General features: G+C 43.7%; 1 protein-coding gene across 1 annotated transcript in view; it reads left to right on the forward strand.

Moving 5' to 3' along the window:
- Nucleotides 1–22,088, forward strand: part of LOC145349500 (uncharacterized) — a 94,085-nt gene that overhangs the window by 68,649 nt on the left and 3,348 nt on the right. Inside the window, exon 5 of the mRNA XM_080198044.1 lies at nucleotides 10,657–10,770. Coding sequence (XP_080054170.1) covers nucleotides 10,657–10,770 — 114 coding nt within the window. The remainder of the gene's footprint in view (nucleotides 1–10,656; nucleotides 10,771–22,088) is intronic.

Consider the following 22,088-nt stretch of genomic DNA (forward strand, 5'->3'; position numbering starts at 1 on the left):
TTTCCAAATCCAGTAACCTGCATCGATCCTTCGATTTTCTTCCTCATCTTTTCCTGTGACTGTTATTTTAGAGGCTTCAGCAAACTTCATTTAAATTTATCCGGTGCCAATGTCAATGTCAACAAAATGAACGAGATTGTCATCGACTTCAGGAAACATAAGGAGAACGTGCCCTTGTCTATATCTATGGGGGCGAAATAGAAAGGATCGAGAGCTTCAAGGTTTTAGGTGTACAGATCACCAACAACCTGGCCCGACCCCCCCATGCCAACACTATAGTTAAGAAAGCTCACCAACGCCTCTACTTTCTCAGAAGACTAAGGAAATTTGGCATGTCAGCTACGACTGTCACCAAGGTTTACAGATGCACCATAGAAAGCATTCTTTCTGGTTGTATCACAGCTTGGTATGGCTCTCGCTCTGCCCAAGACCGCAAGGAACTACAAAAGGTCATGAATGTAGCCCAATCCATCACACAAACCAGCCTCCCATCCACTGACTTTGTCTACATTTCTTGCTGCTTCGGCAAAGCACCCAGCATAATCAAGGACCCCTTGCACCCCAGACATTCTCTCTTCCACTTTCTTCCTTCGGGAAAAAGATGCAAAAGTTTGAGATCACGTGCTAACCAACTCAAGAACAGCTTCTTCCTTGCTGCTTTTGAATGGACTTACCTTGCATTAAGTTGATCTTTCTCTAGCTATGAATGTGACACTACATTCTGCACTCTCTCGTTTCCTTCTCTATGAACGGTATGTTTGGTCTGTATAGCATGCAAGAAACAATATTTTTCACTGTCTGTAATAGATGTGACAATAATAAATCAAATCAAATCAATCATAAAATAATTGTGGATGAAAAAGGCCATTTGCCCATCCTAATTTTTTGGGCAGAGTTCACTGGTCTCCCTGGTGGTGGGTTCAGAGGCTGGGTATAGTGTGTGATCAAGTGGGAAGATGCAGAATGGAGTAGCACTTAAAGGCCACAAAAGGGCCTCATCCCAGCACTGCTGGTATTTAACCAGTGATTGGTGGATGCCATGCCACATGGATAACTCACGAGGTAAATCCTGGAGAGTATGACTGCAGCTTGGGTGTTCTTTCATACTCAGTGGAGAGATCCATCAGGCCATGGCCTACCCACAGATGAAGACTCATGCTGCCCTAAATACTAACCCTCTTTCACCTCCGCTACCCCCCCCCTTTACCTGGACTTCCTATTTGGGCCCAGCAAACCCCTTCCATTTACCTTACTCCTGCTGAAGCTTTGCCTGGGTCTTTTGAAGTCCCGGCAATGGCCACTGTTCCCAGTGATGCTGCTGGTACTGGAGAACTGCTGCCATCTGATTGGCCGGTAGCTCTTGGGGGCAGTATTTCTACAACTTAGTGGGCCTTCTGGGAGAAATTTCCTCTCAGTGGAGCAGGGAAACCCAATAGTGGGAAGATAAGTGCCCAATCAGGCACTTCCACTGAGTTGGAGTTGCCACTGGATTTCCAGGTGGTGGATGGACCTCCCATTGTAGCCCATAAATTCTGCCAATCCTTCCGGAACGTCTCTAACATTCTGCCCATTGTAGTAAATGAATCAATTAAAAAAATTATGACAAACGTTTCACTTTTACTGCTCTGTCCAAGAGTCCAATCCATATATTGATAATTCTTTCCTGTTTTCAGTCCCAGATTTTCCATTTATAGCATTAAACCATGTTGCCTTATCCCATCTTGCCACTTACTTGTGGAATAATTTTCCAGATTCACCTTTTCCATACTACTGGCTGTTATTTGCTCAAATGCATTCCACATTGCCTTGAACATCATCAAACCTATCAAATGCCTTTTGAGGACCCACATACACTATATCCATTCCATTTCCTTATTAGCTGTACATTTCATTATTATTTTCCTGCAAGTTAATAAAAAAAGTATAAAAGTGAAGCTTGTATGCATTTTAAAGTTGGATAGTACTTCATATTTGGAAGGATTTTCATAGCAGTTAGCCTTGTGAAGGGATTCACATTATCCTGTGAAGATTGATTTATTTTTGTCACAGTCCCTCAGTCTTTAGGATCACAGAATTGCTACCTTGCCTTCATCTAAGTGTTTGAAATAGGGATTGAATCTGTTTTTAGGTTGATAGCTTTCTCTCACGGCATCATAGCTGCCAGGGCAATGTTTATATGTAACGCAGAGCCTAACAGATTGACATTTGAAATATGCAAATTCAGTGAATGATGACCTTGGAAAGAAAGTAGTGTATATATTGTGTGCATTTTGATCGTACCTATAAAATACCAACTATGAATGTCTTTTATCTGCACAGCGTGAGCTGAACATGGATTGGATTAGCAGCATGTGGTCTGCAGAAATGTAGTGAATGAAAAGAAATGAAATTATACAGAAGCATAAAGTATATAATTAAGCAGCATTGACCTGAAAGCAACTGTGTAATTTATCCACAAGCTTCCCTTCATGATGATTCAATACACAGATATACTTCTACATCTTACATGAGGTCAGCATTGCTGCCTCACAGCGTCAGCGACCCAGGTTTGATCCCAGCCTTGGGTGCCTGTGTGGAGTTTTCCCCGTGTTTTTGCTGGTTTCCTGTAGACACTCCAAAGATGTGCAGATTAGATGGATTAGCCATGGTAAATGCACTGGGTTATGGGGAGTCAGTGAAGACTAATGCGCTGAATGATATCCTTCTGTACTGTATGGATTCTATGACTGAATAGTTCATTGAATAGATCTTTCAATTATCCCAAATCTATTTACATGCTTTTTGCCTAAGTTTGTTTCATTTATTCTTACACCCCTATGTTGCTGATAAGTTCAGCCATCCCTACTTGCCTACGTAGATGACGATGGGCCTTCTTCTACTTGATAGAACTGAGTAGTTTGCTGTCTACTGTTTGCTATCTACTAGTTTGCTATCTACTGAGGGCTGTTAGCAGCCTACTATGTTGGTATGGGACTGGAGTCTGTCTGTATCATACCCAGTGCATGGGATAAATCAAAGCAGGCATGGAAGCAAATTTCCTTCCCAAAGGTGAACCAGTTAGGGTTTTTCGACAAAGCAACTACATCATAGTCACGTTTACAAATTCCAGCTTTCTAAAACTTAAGTCAAATTCTCAAACTGCCACAGGAGATTGGAACTCATTTACTGGATTATTTGTCCAGGCTGCTGAATTACTGCTCCAGTAACATAACCTCTGTAGACTAATGCACTCCAATTTCAGCTAATGCACTCTAATTTCAGCACATGCTGTTTCAGAGGAAGGGTATTAAGCATTTAGTATTTTAGAGCATTGCCCATTGGGAGCACAAATGTGGCGTAGAGATCACCTCTGTCAGCAATTCTTTAATCTGAGTATTGGTCAAATGAGATACCTTAAACAGGCTTTCCCTATTTTGGGAATTAATAAGGAACTTGCATTTATAATGCACTCCAGGATGTATCGAAATACTTGACAAACAGCAAATACGTTTTCAAGTATGGCCACTGCCCTAATGTAGGAAACACTGCAGTTAATTTGTTCACAGCAATGTCTCACAAACAGCAACGAGACAACTGAGTAGATAATTTGTTTTACTCATGTTGATTGAGGAATAAGTGTTGGCTGGTACACTGGGATAACTGGAGGACATAGCTCTTGGGACATAGAGTTAAGGCAATTGGCAAAAGAACCAGAGGTGAACTTCTTTACGCAGCATGTTATTATAATCTGGATTGCAATGCCTAAAAGGGTGGAGGCCTTCAGTAGTAACTTTCAAAAGGAAATTGGATAAATACTTGAAAAGAAGAAAATTGCAGGGCCCTGGAGCGACTAATTGGATAACATTTTAGAAGAATGGGCTGAATTCCTGCCTTCTATGATATAAAATTCTGTAAACACTTCTGTCATGGGATCTTAAAGAGATAGAACGTTGTCATCGACTTCAGGAAGAGTGGTGGAAGACATGCTCCTGTCTACATCAACGGGGATGAAATAGAAATGGTCAACAGCTTCAGGTTTCCAGATCACCAACAACCTGTCCTGGTTCCCCCATGCTGATGCTACGGTTAAGAAAGCCCACCAACGCCTCTATTTTCTCAGAAGGCTAAGGAAATTTGGCATGTCAACTACGACTCTCACCAACTTTTACAGATGCAACATAGAAAGCATTCTTTCTGGTGTATCATAGCTTGGTGTGGCTCCTGCAGTGCTCAAGACCACAAGAAACTACAAAGAGTTATGAATGACTCCAGTCCATCACTCAACCAGCCTCCCATCCTTTGACTCCGTGTACACTTCCCACTGCCTCAGAAAAGCAGCTATCATGATTAAGGACCCCATGCGCCTGGACTTACTGGCTGGAATTCTCCCCAAAAAAATCCAAGTGTCAAATTCACGTGAAAACTGGAGTAAATTACGTTGGTTTTTTTCAGTGTGTTTCCCGAAATGAATCTCCCACTTTCTGCACTGCAGAGTGATAATCATTAAATATCACGGGGCAGGGCATATTCCTGTCGGAGAAGATGGCAGCACGGCGCTGAGCGGGCCACTGCGCTTGCGCTGATCTATCAGCGGCAAGATTGGTGCATGCACAGTAGTCTTGCACTGTTAGCCTCCAATCACTGACCAGTAGTGTGATCCTCACAATGCCAGCTCCCCACCCATCCACAGCCCGATTGCTGGACCTCTGGCAATGTGCGGCCCATTCTCAACCTTCCCAGCAGCCTTGGTCTCCCAGTAGCCCCTAGTCCTGAATACCCCAGTGCACTGATCCCACCCCCAACCCAATGGCCAGTCCCGATTGTTGGCCTCCCTACCTCTGTCACTCATTCCAAATGCAAAGTGGCAGCGGGACCCACAAACCCCACCAGTTGCTGGACTGCCCCATTAGGCTCCGCCTCTTGGCACTGACCCATGCCCAATGGGTGGAGCAAATGTGCCCCCTGGGCATTTGCACTTTGTCACTCGGGCAAGGGGTACAGGCTACCAATGCCAAGGTGTCAATGTAAAGGGGGCATCCCCCCAGCACCTGACCCCCTGGGGGGCCTCGATTGTGCCTTCCTTCACTCCAGTGGGGTCAGGCCATCAGCTCCCCAAAAATGAGGAGCCACTGTAAACCTCAGTGGAGTGAACCACTCCTGGCCGAGGGTGGGGGGTGGGGGGAGGAGGCTAATGGGCCTGGGATTATTCTCATTTCCATAACTTATGCATCTCCCCATCGATTTCTGGCATGGATCTGGTGCCGCCAGAAATTCGAAGCTGGGAGATGCTAGTGGGCTGGGCACCCAGCACAAATCCCACGCCTCTGGCTCTGCTGGATCTCCCAGCCTGGATATTCTCTCTTCCACCTTCTTCCTTTTGGAAAAATATACAAAGGTCTGAGGTCACGTACCAACCGACTCAAGAACAGCTTCTTCCCTGCTGCTGTCAGACTTTTGAATGGACTTGCTTTACATTTAGTTGATCTTTCTCTACACTCTAGCTATGACTGTAACACTACATTCTCCATTCTCTTGATTCCTTCTCTATGAATGGTATGCTTTGTCTGTATAGTGCGCAAGAAACAATACTTATCACTATACTTATACATGTGACAATAATAAATCAAATCAAAATCAAAAGGCAGTTGAAGGGGAATTCACTTATGCATAATTAATGAGGGTCCAAGCGCAGACTCTAGTGTGGGATTCAGCCATTCTGACCATTGGGAAAAGCACCGCCAGAATTGCCCGCCTCCGCACTTAGTCTCTAATCTGAGAATGTCACTCTGCACGTCTCTAATTATTGTAGTTGCCATTAAAGGAAACTCCAAGCTTCATGCAACTTCAGTTTAATACACTCTTTCAGTACTTAGTTAGCAATATGCTATTCATTTTAAAGTTTAATTTACAGATTTAACATGAATTTCAAAGTGGATGATTTCTGGTGACTAAGAGCACCATTCTTCTGATCTTGTGGCGCAGTGGGTAGCGTCCCTACCTCTGGACCAGAAGCTCTGGGGTCAAGTCCAATTCCGGAACTTGCTGGCCATGGCAAGAGTGCTCATAATGTGGTTCAATGGACTGATAATCAACAGAGAAATCCTTCCACCACTTCCCCATTATTCCCCAAAGGGAAAAACAGTGTATGTGTGAAGACAGTTTATAGTATTCATTGATTGCCATGGAGAGGATGTTAGCAATGTTTTCTTTTGAATTATTAATTTTCTGAAATGGCATTTTGCCACTGAAATCAGTGGGAATGAAAATCGAGGAGTTTCTCCAATGGATTGCTGATCCACATTGCCAGCTTTATATTTAGGCACCAGGTTGTAAATCTAGCCATAGGCTGTCAGATCATATTATTCAGACTGCAACTACAAAATGATTTTAATATCACAATCAAAATATAAAAACAGTAGAGCAATATCTAACACACATTGTTAATTTTCCTAGACTTGAAAATCACTGTACTCAGAAGTCTTGAAGATGCATATTCCCAATAGGGAACTTTATCTGGCAGGAGTGCATGTCTATAATTGCAGTCACTTGACCCATAATTTTTCAGCCATTAAAATGGATGATTGTCTACTGATGTACATATTCAGCAGGTGAAGCTCTCCATGAAGAACACGCAAGCAAGGGACATTTCTTACACTACTTCTCAACTCAGAAAACCTAACATGATGCCCTTTCATCTTTCAGTAATATCTGTCTCCTCTCTTATACCCGTGAATTGAATATCCTCGGGCTATCATCCAGATCAATCCCTCACACTTTAGACATCACACAACTTGCTCAATTCATTCCATAAATTATTTCTTTCACCCAAGTAGATAGGGGAATGGATACAGCCCCGTTGCTGCAAATAGGTTTGCCAAGTCAAGTTTCAAATGAAGTTGTTTTGAAAATTGTTGGCCACGCTACCTCCTTAATAGTTATAGCAATAATAAGTTATGTTTCTTGAAGAAATGATAAACATGCCCACACCATCACTGTACTAAGGTGATATACTAGTAAGACAGCTTTCAACTGATTACATGCTGTTTATACGTTATACAGTAAATAGAAATGAACTGCCACCTCTTGAAAAGACAACTTTTGTACAACAGTATTGTACATTGCTTAAAACTCAAAGCTAGGATAAAACAGTGGAAATTGTTTTCAAAAAATATGATGAGGCTCCATTTGGAGCAATCTGTTGGATAAGATATAATTTATGTGAACGGGATAGTTTAAAGGTAAGTTTCTAAATGGATGGAAAATTGTAATGGATCAACACCCACATTTCCAACATCTAATTCTGGCAGTTGAAACGTGGGCTGCCCACCCCGGCAGGTGTCATGGCGGGTAGGAATGGAAGATACGTATGAGAAGAGATTGGCTAGGTTAGGATTGTTTTTGCTGGAGTTCAGACGAATGAGGAAGGATCTCATGGAGACTTATAAAATTCTAACAGAGCTAGACAGGGTAAATGCAGGGAGGATATTCCCGATGGTGGGGTGTGCAGAACCAGGGGTCACAGTCTGAGGATTCGGGGTAGACCATTTAGAATGGAGATGAGGAGACATTTCTTCACCCAAAGAATGGTGAGTCTGTGGAATTGATTACCACTGGAAGTAGCTGATGCCAAAACATTGGATGCATTCAAGAAGCGGCTAGATATAGCACTAGGGGCAGATGGGATCAAAGGTTATGGGGAGAAAACAGGAATGGCTATTGAGTTGGATGATCAGCCTTGATCGTAATGAATGGCGGAACAGGCTTGAAGGGCCAAAAGACCTCCTCTTGCTCCTGTCTTCTATGTTTCTATGTATTGTGAGATGAAAAAAGTCAAGCAGTAGAACAGGTGGTTAACAAGGCACATGGGATATTTGCCTTTTTTAAGCAAGACATTGAATACAAGAGCAGGAATGTTATGATGGAATTGTATAAGACATTAGTTAGACCACAGCTAGAGCGCTGTGTGCAGTTCTTATCGCCACCCCATAGGAAGGATGTGATTGCATTAGAAAGGGTGCAGAGGAAATTCACCAGGATGTTGCCTGGGCTGGAGCGTTATAGCTATGAAGGGAGGCCAGATAGATCTTAGAGCAGAGATGGCAGAGGGGAGACCTCATTGTGGTGTACAAAATTATGAGGTAAATGGATTGGGTAGATAGAAAGAAACTTTTCCCCTTAGCAGAGGGATCATTGACTGGGGAGCATACATTTAAGGTTGGGGCAGGATATTTAGGGGGAATTTGAGGGAAAGCTTTTTCACCCATATGAGTGCTTGAGTACCCCTGGCAGACTCCTTCAGGAGAAGGGGTAGCTGGATTGAGATCAAAATGACCCTCCCCTCTCTCATATAGCCACTGATTAATGCCACCAGGACCAATATCCTGGACCAGGGTCACCATAGCGACCCCAATCCCACCTGTGTTGACATAGGTGCATTGGCATGTTGCCACTATGATCTCAGACCAAACACAGATGGATTTACCCATCATCTGTTGCCAGCTGAGGTGTACAGCTGACATCCCTTCCTGATAGAATTTGTACATTCTCCCCATGTCTATGTGGGTTTCCTCCCACAGTCCAAAGATGTGCGGGTTAGGTTGATTGGCCATACTAAATTGCCCATGAGTGTCAGGGGGATTAGTAGGGTAAATACATGGGGTTGTGAATGTAGGGCTTGGGTGGGATTGTTGTCAGTGCAGGCTCGATGGGCCAAATGGCCTCCTTCTGCCTTGTAGGATTCTATGACCCTCTGATTCTTGCGATTATTGCTGCAACTCCAGCAGTTGACTTTAGAACCAAAGCCACAGGCTTGACATCTGACTCAGCAGAATTGTGCCCACCAGCAGTCCTCTAAGTATAGACTACCTTGGATGTTCCTGCCATGCTGTGGACCAGATTGTGTGTGGTACTTATCAGATCATGACCCAGACGCTGCTGTAGAACTGGGTCCCATCTAGATGTGTGTCGCTGCACTGTGGAGGGTGTGATTAAGTGCCGTGACTGGTTTTCAACAGTGCTGTCCTCAGCTTTCTCAACTGTGGTGTCAACCGAGGCTGAGATGAGGGCCTGGCAGGCTGAAGGCTGCTTAGGAAAGGAAGTGGAGATGATTAGTGCATGACAAGTGACTTGAAAAACACTCAGTTGATTCACAGTATGGTTGTCTGAGGGATGAGATGGTGCAGGATCCTCACTTGGGTGACTGTCACTGCCTACTGAATGGTTCACATTCTGAATGGTTCACACTACTGAAAGGTTCACATTCTCTCCTGCCAGCTCAATGACTCTGTTGTATTACTCTGTGAAGACTTTAATGTTGGGGGCTCCAACCCTGGGCTGGGACCTCTTCCTGTGATTGTGCACAATCTCATCCTACGTAAAGACAGATGGAGAGAATATGAACAAGACACCCATCAGGGTCAGTGGTAATGATGCTTACCTTGTGCAGGTGCTGTGTACAGCCTTGTGCAGGATGAGGACGTGAGCTTCAGAGGATATGAGGCCAGATCGAGGTGTGAAGGTGCATATGAGAGGGTGTGTGGTGATGTCCCTTGTACTGGCAGTGTGTGAGATCCCTGTGGAATGTCATCCCCCAAATAGCTGATGGGCTGGTGAGTGTGGGGGTTGAGACTGATGACCTGGTTGACTTACCCTGGCATTATGGATGAGATCATTTACCTTCACTCTGCACTGGATGGCTGACCCTAGCACTGACTGCCTCTACCACCGCCTTCCAAGCTGGAGTGGTGACGTTGGTGGACCTCTTGCAGCCAAAGTTGGGTTAGAGGACATCACGGCAGTCCTCCACAGTAGATGGCCCAGCGAGGAGTTGCTAAACTGTAGGGCTGCCATCTTTTTGCCTTTTGGGGCTATATCTTTAAGTGCAGGAATCTTGTGCTGTGTGCAGTGAGACTGCTCCGTAAATATGGAGTCTGGAGTGATGGATTGGTGAGCTCACAGCAGGGTGGATAAATCAGAGGCTGCCTAGCCTTGATCCAGTTTATTACCCATGCACACATTATTAATGAAATAGGTAGCACACAATATGGTGTTACAACCCACCGTTGTAGCTGGAGAGGAAATGGTCATTCTTCTACCTGCCAACGCACTTCGAGCACAGATTCGAAAATCCCAACCTGACTTGGAATACTGATTTAGAAAATAAATTCTTTTGTGATGTGACACAGGAGAAAGCTCCACTCCAACACAATATTAGTACCCTATTCTGCTTGTTATGATATGTTATTGTAAACTGCAGTTACATATTTGAATAGTCGTTTTTAAATTAATGGTCCTGATATATTTTAATGGAATTACAATCTTACAATTACTGGAGCACCAGGAAGTAACGCTACTCTTCTATTATAAGTAATGGAGCTTTATAATTTGAGTATTGCTGAAAAAAGAGACTTACTATCAAAGTTTTTCAATTTGTATTTATCAGGACAGAGATTTTCTGGTTTAGGCGAGCGCGGACAGAAATTCCCGCCCCATGTCTCTTTTGTCAGCAAAACTCAAGTTCTATATTACCAAGTGACTACTTGTTTATTTTCATGTGATTTTATGTACAAGTGCACATTCTCATGGCATACATGCAATGCAAACACTGCTGTGTTTCTGACAATGTAATGTTTGAACTTCATTTCTTTAAGGACAATTATGCTTTCTTTTCTTGGTAAGGGATGTGCTAACTGGAGCTGTGTTCGGCTGTATTGGTGGCGTAATCCTGATATACCTATCCTATTCTTTTTATAAAAAGTGGAGAATAGATGAAAGACTACGAGCATTCTTAAGGTAAGGCACGTTTAGTGAATTCAAAAGATATTGGTATCTTTGTTAATTGGGAAAAATTATAGACCACAAGTTCTTGATAAATCCCTGGTATTAAAAAGAGTAACTGTAGAGATATCTTCCTTTATTTCCAAAGATTAAGCAGATTTTCACATAGGGTCCCCATATTTTGTTGTGGCCCTAGACTTTCAATTAAAAAACAAATCAGAATTTGCATTTTGGAGGAGCAATTGTTCATTAAATAATGAGGCCATCTGGAGAAACAAATAGCTTCCTTATGAATGCTTGGCTGAGATACCAAAACTCACTAATGGCTTAATTTAGCAGGTGATTTGTTTTCACAAGATGAAGTGGAGTTTTCACTTTGATTCATTGACATCTTCATGAGGCTATAATATATTATACTTTCTTTGAACTGTTGTTTTCAATGATTGTATGTTTATTTGGACAAGATAAAGAGGTATGAAGTGAGGTAAAAAGAGATGTCTCTGTAATGGAACTGGCTAGGTTGAGAGTGCTCCTCGCATCCTTATCCTGTGCTGGTACAAATTGCTCTGAATAGAAACAAAGACAGAAAATGCTGGAAAATCTCAGTAGGTCTGACAGCAGTATCTGTAGGGAGAGAATAGAACCAACGTTTCGATTCGAGATGACTCTTCGTCAAAGCTTTGCTCTGAATAGGGCTGGGAGTCCCCGATACGAGTTCTGCTCTGCATCCACCCGCATCTCCGCCCCTCCCCCCAGTTTTAAAGGCCCGTAGAGTTGGCCTGACTCCACAAAAATCTATCCTTTTGCATCAAAACTTAACGATCAATGCGACTGTTCTGTATTTTGTGCATAAAGGTGCCAAGAACCATTGGAAGTTCTTTGTAAGAGCTATTTTATTGCTGTTGAACATTAGCTTTGTTGAATGAACTAGCAGCTGGGCAAAAAGAAACCGGCTGCCAAATATGTAGAGTGCAAGATAGGATATGCGCACACTCCTTTGTAGGATGTGCTATAAGGCAGCAGTCAGTGGGGAAAGGAGGGGAAGTAATGTCAATATTGGCCCAAAAGTTAAATCAGCTGTCTTCATTTTAGTTATGAAGATGCAGAGAGAGAGATGCAGTGGTGGCCAGGGGAGGGGAATGTTTAAGAACACATTTGTCTGTGAATTAGAAATTACTGCTTCTCAAGATATCTATTGACAACAGCTTCCGCCATCTAATGCCATGTTATTAATGGCATTTCAATGCAGCAGAGGCTAAGCTGCATTCTCTGCTTATTGGGCATGTATTTTGAGCAGCTGTTGACAATTATAATGTCTGGTGATAATGCATGAATTATGGACATAGGAAGTAATAAGTTCAGTCTGCCTGTTTGATGGGCTGACAAAGCACACGATTTGAAATGGATAATCAAAGAAGTGTCAGAGAAGATTGACTGCAGGACGCATGAGAATAGGGTGTTTTCTAAGCATCTAAGTAAAAACCCAGTTGAAAGGATGAGATCACTTGGAGATTAAGCAGATTCTTGGATATGATCAAAAGAAAATAGCTGAAGATGCTGATGTGTTTTGCACGATTTAAACAGTAGAAGATCAAAATAGGATTGTAGGGAATTTTGAGGAAGATCAAGAACAGCCATTGCCGAAGGCTATTCAAAAGATTATTAAAACCAATCTGGAATAAATAAAGCAAAGTTATCAATACTTTTAAGGGTTCTGCCATTTACTGTAATGTCCCATTGAAGGGGTCAGCAGCATAGCGCTGAGCAGGCCACTGCGCATGTGCCAATCTGTCATAGCGGAGATCGGCGTATACGCAGTAGCCCCGCACTGCCGGCTTCCTGATCGCAGCCAGTTCAATTGCTGGCCAGCCCCATGACAAACCCTGGCCCCCCATCGCTAGCCATGTGACACACCTCCATGCCGCAATCGCTGGCTTCCTGGACATATCTGGGTCAGGCTAGCCCTAACCAGCAACACCCCCAAAGACCGCCTTGATCTCCCCCCTCCTTCCTGCATTCCTGACTCCCCCCCACCACCCCAGCAGCCCCAATCAGTGGCCTCCCTCCCTTTGTCACCATCCAGCACAAAATGGCAGCAGAGTCCCTCACCCCCACTGATCCCCCCCACAGAGGCCCAATCCCCATTAGCTCCGCCCCTCTTGGCACTAGCCAATGCATGGTCGGTAGTGACAAAGTGCCCCCTGGACAGGGCCAGGCTGGCAATGCCCAGGGGCCCCACCCCTTACACTCAACCTTCTCGGAGTGCCTCCGTCACTCCAGCAGTGGTGGAATACCAGCACCTTGCAAGTGGGGAGCTATTGTTAACCCTGCTGGAGTAAGCCACTTCTGGCAGGAGATGAGAATCTCGCAGGCCCGGAGACTTCATTCCCAGGCCCATCAATCGTATAGTAATCCTCATTACCATAATTTATATAGTTCCGCACCAATTTCTGGCACGGAGCTGACAGCACCGGAAATCCATTAGTCAGACACTCGTGGAGCTTTAGCAGCGCAATTGCTGGCAGAATTGCCCCTGATATCTGAAAAAGCAGGTTGAGCTTCATTTAGAACCCCTACAGTGCAGAAGGAGGCCATTCGGTCCATCAAGTCTGCACTGACCACTATCCCACCCGAGCCCTATTCCCGTAACTCCACATATTTACCCTGCTAATCCCCTGACACTAGGGTCAATTTACCATGGCCAATCAACCTAACCGGCACATCTTTGGACTGTGGGAGGAAACCAGAACACCCTGAGGAAATCCAGGCAGACATGGGGAGAACATGCAAATTCCACACACACACACACAGAGTGACCCGAGGCCAGAATCGAACCCAGGTCCTTGGCGCTGTGAGGCAGCAGTGGTAATCACCTTGCCACCCAGTGCAGAAATTCTGTGATTTCTTCAAATCATAGCATATAGAGAAGGAGAATTCCATGAATATTAAGTGTAGATCTAGGGTAACATTTGACTTCAGAATAAGAATGGTGGAGGCAATTGAGTGTTTTCAGGTTGGTGAGATTTGAGTAATGGCATATCTCAGGGCTCTGTGCTTCAGTCATTTTTTCTAAGATTCATTGCTAAATGTTTGTGGGCATTACTGACAAGGCCAGCATTTATTGCCCGTCCCTAATTGCTCTTGACTGGCTTGCCGGGCTATTTCAGAGGGTAGTGGTGAATCAATCACATTGCTGTGATTGTGACCAAGTTAGAATAACAGATTTCCTTCCTCAAGTGACATCAGTGAACCAGATGGGTTTTAACCACAATTGATGATTGATTCATAGACACCATCACTGACCAGTAGTTATTTGAGACCAGCTTTTAATTCCAAATGTTTTTTAATTAATTGACTTTAAATCTCATCAGCTCCTGTGGTGGGATTCGAACCCATACCCCCAGAGCATTAGCCTGGGCTGCTGGATTACTAGTCCACTGACATTGCCACTACACTACTCACCCACCTCACCTTTCAAATAGCATGGGAATAATATCAGAGTATACTGCTGATATAATGTTTATGGTTATAGGAAACTTTATGAGGAAATGGAATGAGTGAAGTGGACAGATAGTTAGATGTTGCTCAATGGTGAGAAATATGGAGTGGTACCTATTTTTGTGGGGACAGGGGAAGTGAAGCATTAGATATACCTCCAAATAGTAAGATTCAGAGCTGAGAGATGTACCAGGAAAGAGGGAAATAGAAACATAAAGATAGGAGCAGGAGGAGGCCATTTGGCTACCCCGCCTTTCATCACAATCATGACTGATCGTCCAATTCAATAGCCTAATCCTGCTTTCTCCCCATAACCTTTGATCCCATTCGCCTCAAGTGCGATAATACAGAGGTGTATAGGGAGGAAACTGATGATCGGAATGGCTGAATGGCAGGCAACTGAGAGATGTCATTCAAAGTAAAATTGAGTGAGATGTGAAATGGTCAGGTGATCCAATCATGATAAGTTTAAAATGATCCAAAGATATCTAAAGATGTGCAGGTTAGGTGGATTGACCATGCTAAATTGCCCCTTAGTGTCAGGGGGAACTATCTGGGGTAAATGCATGGGGTTACAGGGATAGGCTTAGGTGGGATTGTGGTCAGAATTGATGGGCCAAATGGCCTCCTTCTGCACTGTAGACATTCTATGGTTCTATCTCCCCAGTGATCGTGATGGCCATTTTCCCCTGAATTTTCACCTTTAAACAGGGCAAGGGAGAATTCTGGGTTTACAGAATGAGTAAATATAGAAAGGAAAAGGTGAATTTGTACAAACATTTATTCCCACCGATTGCCAAATTAGTGACAAGAGGGAAAGACTAAACATTATCAGCAGAAGGTAAAGTGCGCAGTTAGAACAAATTTTCACAGGGGTTTAGCAAAACATGGAGCCATTTGCTTTAATGTGGCTATTGAGGCATGGAATATAATATCACTATATCACTATAATATCACTAAGTATTCAGAAAAGAAACATATAAAATGTAATGGAAAAGGGCAGAGATTGGAATTAGTTGGGTTAGCTCCAGTTCAAAATCTGCACTAAAATTTCTATGGTCTGGCCTGTACTCAAACATCTTACAACGGTTACTTTAAAATGGTGCATATATTTATTTAAAGAAGTTTGAGAAACCTTTGGCTGCTTGTGTAAATTTCTATGTTGTAATTTCAATCTTAGTGTAACGAAAAGGGTAATATAAACATGGATTTTTGTGTATTTCAAGAGAAGTTATGGTTGCTCCAAGTTTCTGATTTCCTGTTATTTGTTTGTGTAGTAATGCAGAGCATTACTAATAGTTTGGTTTGGACACTCATATATGGCAATGGCTTTCCGGCTGCCCAGAATATACGCTTTATAAATGTTGATGTGTCACATTTGTGTGTTTCAACTAATGTGTGGGTGTATATTTCAAAAACCAATTTACTTATTAAGTTGTGTCATCCATGTCATTGTTATTGGCAAGTGAAGACTTTTTTAAAAAAAAGTTTATATCCTAAATTACAGTGCCACCAGCAATGAACAGGCCAAGAGATGTGGTCTTGGATTCTACTTGTGTGCTTAGCAAAGAGAAAAACATATCCGGCAGGAATCCTGTAAAAAGAGTCTGTGCTATTCCCCTCGACAATAAACTTGAAGTCCATAAGAACATAAGAGCATAAGAAATAGGAGCAGGAGTAGGCCATCTAGCCCTTCGAGCCTGCGCCGCCATTCAATAACATCATGGCTGATCTGAAGTGGATCAGTTCCACTTTCCCGCTTTCTCCCCATAACCCTTAATTCCCTTGTCTATCAGAAACCTATCTACCCGTGACTTAAATATATTTAGCAAGGCAGCCTCCACCACTTCAATGGGCAGAGAATTCCAGAGATTCACCACCCTTTGAGTGAAGAAGTTCCTCCTCAACTCTGTTCTAAACTGCTCCTCCCCTTATCTTGAGGCTGTGCCCTCTAGTCCTGCTATCCTTTCTAAGCGGGAAGAATCTCTCTACCTCTACCCTATCCATCCCTTTCATTATCTTATACGTCTCTATAAGATCCCCCCTCATCCTTCTAAACTCCAACGAGTACAGACCCAGTCTATTTAGTCTCTCTTCATAGTCCAACCCCCTCATCTCAGTATCAGCCTAGTGAACCTCCTCTGCACTCCCTCCAAAGCCAAAATATCCTTGCGCAAGTGCGGCGCCCAAAACTGCACACAGTACTCCAGCTGCGGCCTCACCAGTGCCCTGTACAGTTGTAGCAAGACCTCCCTGCTTTTATATTCTATCCCCCTCGTTATAACGAATGGGATGGAATGAGCATCCCATTCACCTTCTTGATCACCTGCTGCACCTGCAGACTGGGTTTTTGTGACTCATGCACAAGGACCCCCAGGTCCCTCTGCACTGTAGCATGCTGCAGCTTTTTGCCCTTTAAATAATAATCCCTCCTACTATTATTTCTGCCAAAATGGATAACCTCACACTTGCTAACATTGTACTCCATCTGCCAGGTACCTTGTCCACTCGCTCAGCCTATCCAGATCCCTCTGCAGACTTTCCACACCCTCCACGCAATTTGCTTTACCACTCACCTTTGTGTCATCAGCAAATTTCGTCACCCTACACTCAGTCCCCTCCTCCAGATCATCTATATAAATGGTAAATAGCCGAGGTCCCAGCACCAATCCCTGTGGCACTCCACTAGTCACCAACTGCCAATCAGAATAGCACCCATTGATACCAACTCTCTGCTTCCTATTAGACAATCAATCCTCTAACCACGCTAACACCTTACCCCCAACTCTATGCACCCTAACCTTCTGTAGCAACCTTTTATGAGGCACCTTATCAGTAACTTTTCAAAAAGAAATATGAAAGACCAATTATTGACTACAAGAATGGAGTCACAGGATTCCATGGTTTAAAAACAAAGAACTTTTACTACATGAGAGTCAAACAAAGCAAACATTTGATACAACCTTAGCTCTATTCTCAAACATCAAGAACCAACATAAGTTAAACATGAATTAACAGTAAATTGTGATCAATTATAAACTATGAATTGCACATTAAGTAGCAAATGCGACTAAGTAAGAAGTCTCACAACACCAGGTTAAAGTTCAACAGGCTTATTTGATAGCACAAGCTATCGGCGCACTGCCTCTTCATCAGGTGAATGGGAATTGTGTTCACAAACAGAGCATATATAGACACAAACTCAATTTAGAAGACCATAGTTGGAATGTGAGTCTTTACAGGTAATCAAGTCTTAAAGGTACAGACAATGTGCGTGGAGAGAGGGTTAAAGACAGGTTAAAGAGGTGTGTATTGTCTCCAGCCAGGACAGTCAGTGAGATTTTGCAAGCCCAGGCAAGTCATGGAGGTTACAGAAAGTGTGACACGAACTCAAGAAAATGGTCCCAGTTGAAGCCATCCTCATGTGTGTGGAACTTGGCTATCAGTTTCTTGCTCAGCGATTCTGCGTTGTCGTGTGTCGTGAAGGCTGTCTTGGAGAATGCTTACCCGAGGATCAGAGGCTGAATACCCGTGACTGCTGAAGTGTTCCCCAACAAGAAGAGAACACTCCTGCTTGGTGATTGTCAAGCGCTGTTCATTCATCTGTTGTCAAAGCGTCTGAATTGGTCTCCCCAATGTACCATGCCTCAGGACATCCTTTCCTGCAGTGTATCAGGTAGACAACATTGGCCGAGTTGCAAGAATATGAACCATGTACCTGGTGGATGGTGTTCTCACGTGAGATAATGGCATCCATTTTGATGATCCGGCATGTCTTGCAGAGGTTGCTGTGGGAGGGTTGTGTGGTGTTGTGGTCACTGTTCTCCTGAAGGCTGCGTAGTTTGCTGCAAACAATGGTCTGTTTGAGGTTGTGTGGTTGTTTGAAGGCAAGAGGTGGGGGTGTGGGGATAGCCCTGGTGAGATGTTCGTCTTCATCAATGATATGTTGAAGCTCTGGAGAAGATGTCGTAGCTTCTTTGCTCAGGGGAAGTATTGGATGACAAAGGTACTCTGTCCGCCATATCCCATGTTTGTCTTCTGAGGAGGTCAGCTTGTGCTATCAAATAAATTTGTTGCACTTTAACCTGGCATTGTGAGACTTGTTACTGTGCTTACCCCAGTCCAATGCCAGCATCTCCACATCATAAATACAACTAAGGCGGATCTTACGAATTTGGCTTGGCAGTCCTTGTTCTCTGGCTTGATGTGCTGAATATTCCAGACCCTACCAGGTGGCTTACTGCTTTTGGTTGTCAGAATAAATTTGTGGGAATTTCCCACATGGATCAGGAGTGTAAAGTCGTAAATATCCCATTGCAAATCGTAGTAAAGTAACAAACCCCAATCCCTCCCTCTTCCCCACCATTGTTGACAGTGTTTCAACTCCTTAGGTACCAGGCTGATGACACCCTCTCCCTTTTCACACCAAGGATGTGGGTTCGATTCTTGGCTTGGGTGACTGTCTGTGTGGAATCTGCATGTTCTCCCCGTGTCTGCGTAGGTTTCCTCCGGGTGCTGTGGTTTTCTCAAATCAGTGTGAAAGATGTGCTGGTTAGCTGCATTAGCCATGCTAAATTCTCCCTCAGTGTACCTGAACAGGTGCCGGAGTGTGTCAACTAGGGGATTTTCACAGTACTTCATTGCAGTGTTAATGCAAGCCAACTTGTGACACTAATAAATCAACTTTTAGCTTATCAAACTCAGTCACAAAGTCCTTCAAAATTGTGCGTGGGAATTTTTGTCCCTGCCCACTGCTGGGATTATCCAGTTCCATTGAAAGGGAATGGATTGTTAGCTGGGCTGTTGAATCCCCCGTAGCCGATCCCACCATGATGGACTGGAAAATCCCAACTTCTGTCATTCTCGTGATGAATTTCAGCTCCTGTCTTTCCAGGAGCTAGCTGCCAACAGCAGTGCACAAACAACCCAATTTGCAATAGTGGCATACATCTGCAGGACCTCCTCAATTCAGTCTGGGTGGCATAGATCCATCAATGCTATCTTCAAATTACAGAAGCAGCTGCACAACTTATGAGTCACACCTCTGTCTTCTTCAGCTTGCCTGTACTCTACCATTGGACCCATTAGCTACAACTAGAGAGATCGGATACAGCTGCCCTCACTTTTGTATAGTTACCATGTTTTGTGAGGAATGGTAAAAATGACCAGCTGGAATTAAATATGGAATAGATACAAAATTTGAGAGACATAACGTAATTTGAATATTTAAATAAGCAGTCACCTCCTGGAAGCAGATTGGTTGCTGGCTGACCATTTGGTTCTGTGAAATCAGAATTGAGTGGGGTTGAGGTGGTTTGAATCTGAGCTTTTTAAAACTTTAATACCCTAACTGACTTAGAACACAAATAGTTGGGTTTAATACCCCCCTTGGTATCTGAACTGTTGAAAACCTCAATTTTATTGATTTATCTTTGACATTACAGGATATATTTTCTTCGTCCAAACTGTAAGCATTTCTAATTATCCTCAAAAATCATTAAAGGAAAATGTAGCCATGTATATTCAGATGGAGACAATCTCTTTGTATTTCCATAAAGATTTTGACTAGCAGTCTAAAAGTAGCAATTTTAATGCATTAATTAAGTTAATTCCAATGTTTGCCTGATCTTTCTTTGAGGGAAGGTTTAATCAGGGATATTATTGTTCACACAAGTGATCATCATGGCACTATGAGCAATCACGAATATATTTGATACAAGGTTCTGTGTTTTCCCTGCTGGACTTAATTTACATTGTACTTTCCAGCAAATCTCTCAATTTGGAGGCAAGTGATATGTTCTCATTTCACATTTCCTAGTGAGTAATACACTTGTCCAAGAAATAAGGCTGAATAATTCTCTTGCAGTGGAACCTCAATTTAATTTTTAATTGCCTGCATTTGTCAGGTTTGGATTTTCAGCAAATGTTGAAATATTTATAAATGCTTTGTAATTTGGAAAAGAAAGTTTGCAGTATAATTGTATTCTGAGTGCTTTTCTTTAGTAATTTACAAAAGTATGGGACTTGCATTCTGATGTCTCTCAATGGGTGTAGTGTAGCTGTCCAAAGCAGCATCAATAAAACACTGTGTGAAGATCCACATCCCGGATACTCCGTCAGTGTGAAGATCCACATCCCGGAAATCCCGTCAGTGTGAAGATCCACATCCCGGAAATCCCGTCAGTGTGAAGATCCACATCCTGGAAATCCTGTCAGTGTGAAGATCCACATCCCAGAAATCCCGGCAGTGTGAAGATCCACATCCCGGAAACTCCGGCAGTGTGAAGATCCACATCCCAGAAATCCTGTCAGTGTGAAGATCCACATCCCGGAAATCCCGTCAGTGTGAAGATCCACATCCCGGAAGCTCCGGCAGTGTGAAGATCCAGATCCCAGAAATCCCGTCAGTGTGAAGATCCACATCCCGGAAACTCCGGCAGTGTGAAGATCCAGATCCCAGAAATCCCGTCAGTGTGAAGATCCACATCCCGGAAACTCCGGCAGTGTGAAGATCCACATCCCAGAAATCCCGTCAGTGTGAAGATCCACATCCCGGAAACTCCGGCAGTGTGAAGATCCACATCCCGGAAATCCTGTCAGTGTGAAGATCCACATCCCGGAAACTCCGGCAGTGTGAAGATCCACATCCCGGAAACTCTGGCAGTGTGAAGATCCACATCCCGGAAACTCCGGCAGTGTGAAGATCCACATCCCGGAAATCCCGTCAGCGTGAAAATCCACATCCCAGAAATCCCGTCAGTGTGAAGATCCACATCCCGGAAACTCCGGCAGTGTGAAGATCCACATCCCGGAAATCCTGTCAGTGTGAAGATCCACATCCCGGAAACTCCGGCAGTGTGAAGATCCACATCCCGGAAACTCCGGCAGTGTGAAGATCCACATCCCGGAAACTCCGGCAGTGTGAAGATCCACATCCCGGAAATTCCGTCAGTGTGAAGATCCACATCCCGGAAATTCCGTCAGTGTGAAGATCCACATCCCGGAAACTCCGGCAGTGTGAAGATCCACATCCCGGAAACTCCGGCAGTGTGAAGATCCACATCCCGGAAACTCCGGCAGTGTGAAGATCCACATCCCGGAAACTCCGGCAGTGTGAAGATCCACATCTCGGAAACTCCGGCAGTGTGAAGATCCACATCCCGGAAACTCCGGCAGTGTGAAGATCCACATCCTGGATACTCCGGCAGTGTGAAGATCCACATCCTAAAGTATTTGGTTTGTGAAGAAATTGACTCTAGTGTACACCAATGAACTGTTAACTCATTCAGATTAAATAAAGTGCAGACCTAACAGAATAAACTCTACCCCAATATATTTGACATATTAAAAGCAAATTTACCATATTTCAGCTGCTTTTCATGTGACATCAGATAGGCACTGGAACTGGAAAAGAACACTATGTCCTCCCTTAGGTAGTAATTAATTACAACACATATCTTACTGTTCACTTAAAGAAGAAAGAAGAGTTTTTATTTCTCTCACAAATGATGCTGTTAGTCTATAGAACATCATGTTCTGACACAATGTTCGGGAGTTTGAAATGACAGTGGAAGGATGCACTCTCGCCCATCATAGTGGGTCACCATTCCCATCAGAAGCTGGTATGGAGCCATTTTCTATCCCGTTATTGGGATGCAGGTAATAGGCTGACTGGATCTGTCACTTGCACCGCATCCATACAATTATCCGTGCCACTGAGAGGGATATCACACCAGTGATATCGGACCAAGGTGGTCTGAACATGTCAGGACTCATCTGTAAGAAGGCCTGGGGCAACTTCCAGACAGGAACTTCCAGATGTGAACCTTCACACT

This window comes from Carcharhinus amblyrhynchos, chromosome 1, assembly GCF_965287045.1.
Source record: "Carcharhinus amblyrhynchos chromosome 1, sCarAmb.v2.hapA, whole genome shotgun sequence".
Classification (NCBI taxonomy): domain Eukaryota; kingdom Metazoa; phylum Chordata; class Chondrichthyes; order Carcharhiniformes; family Carcharhinidae; genus Carcharhinus; species Carcharhinus amblyrhynchos.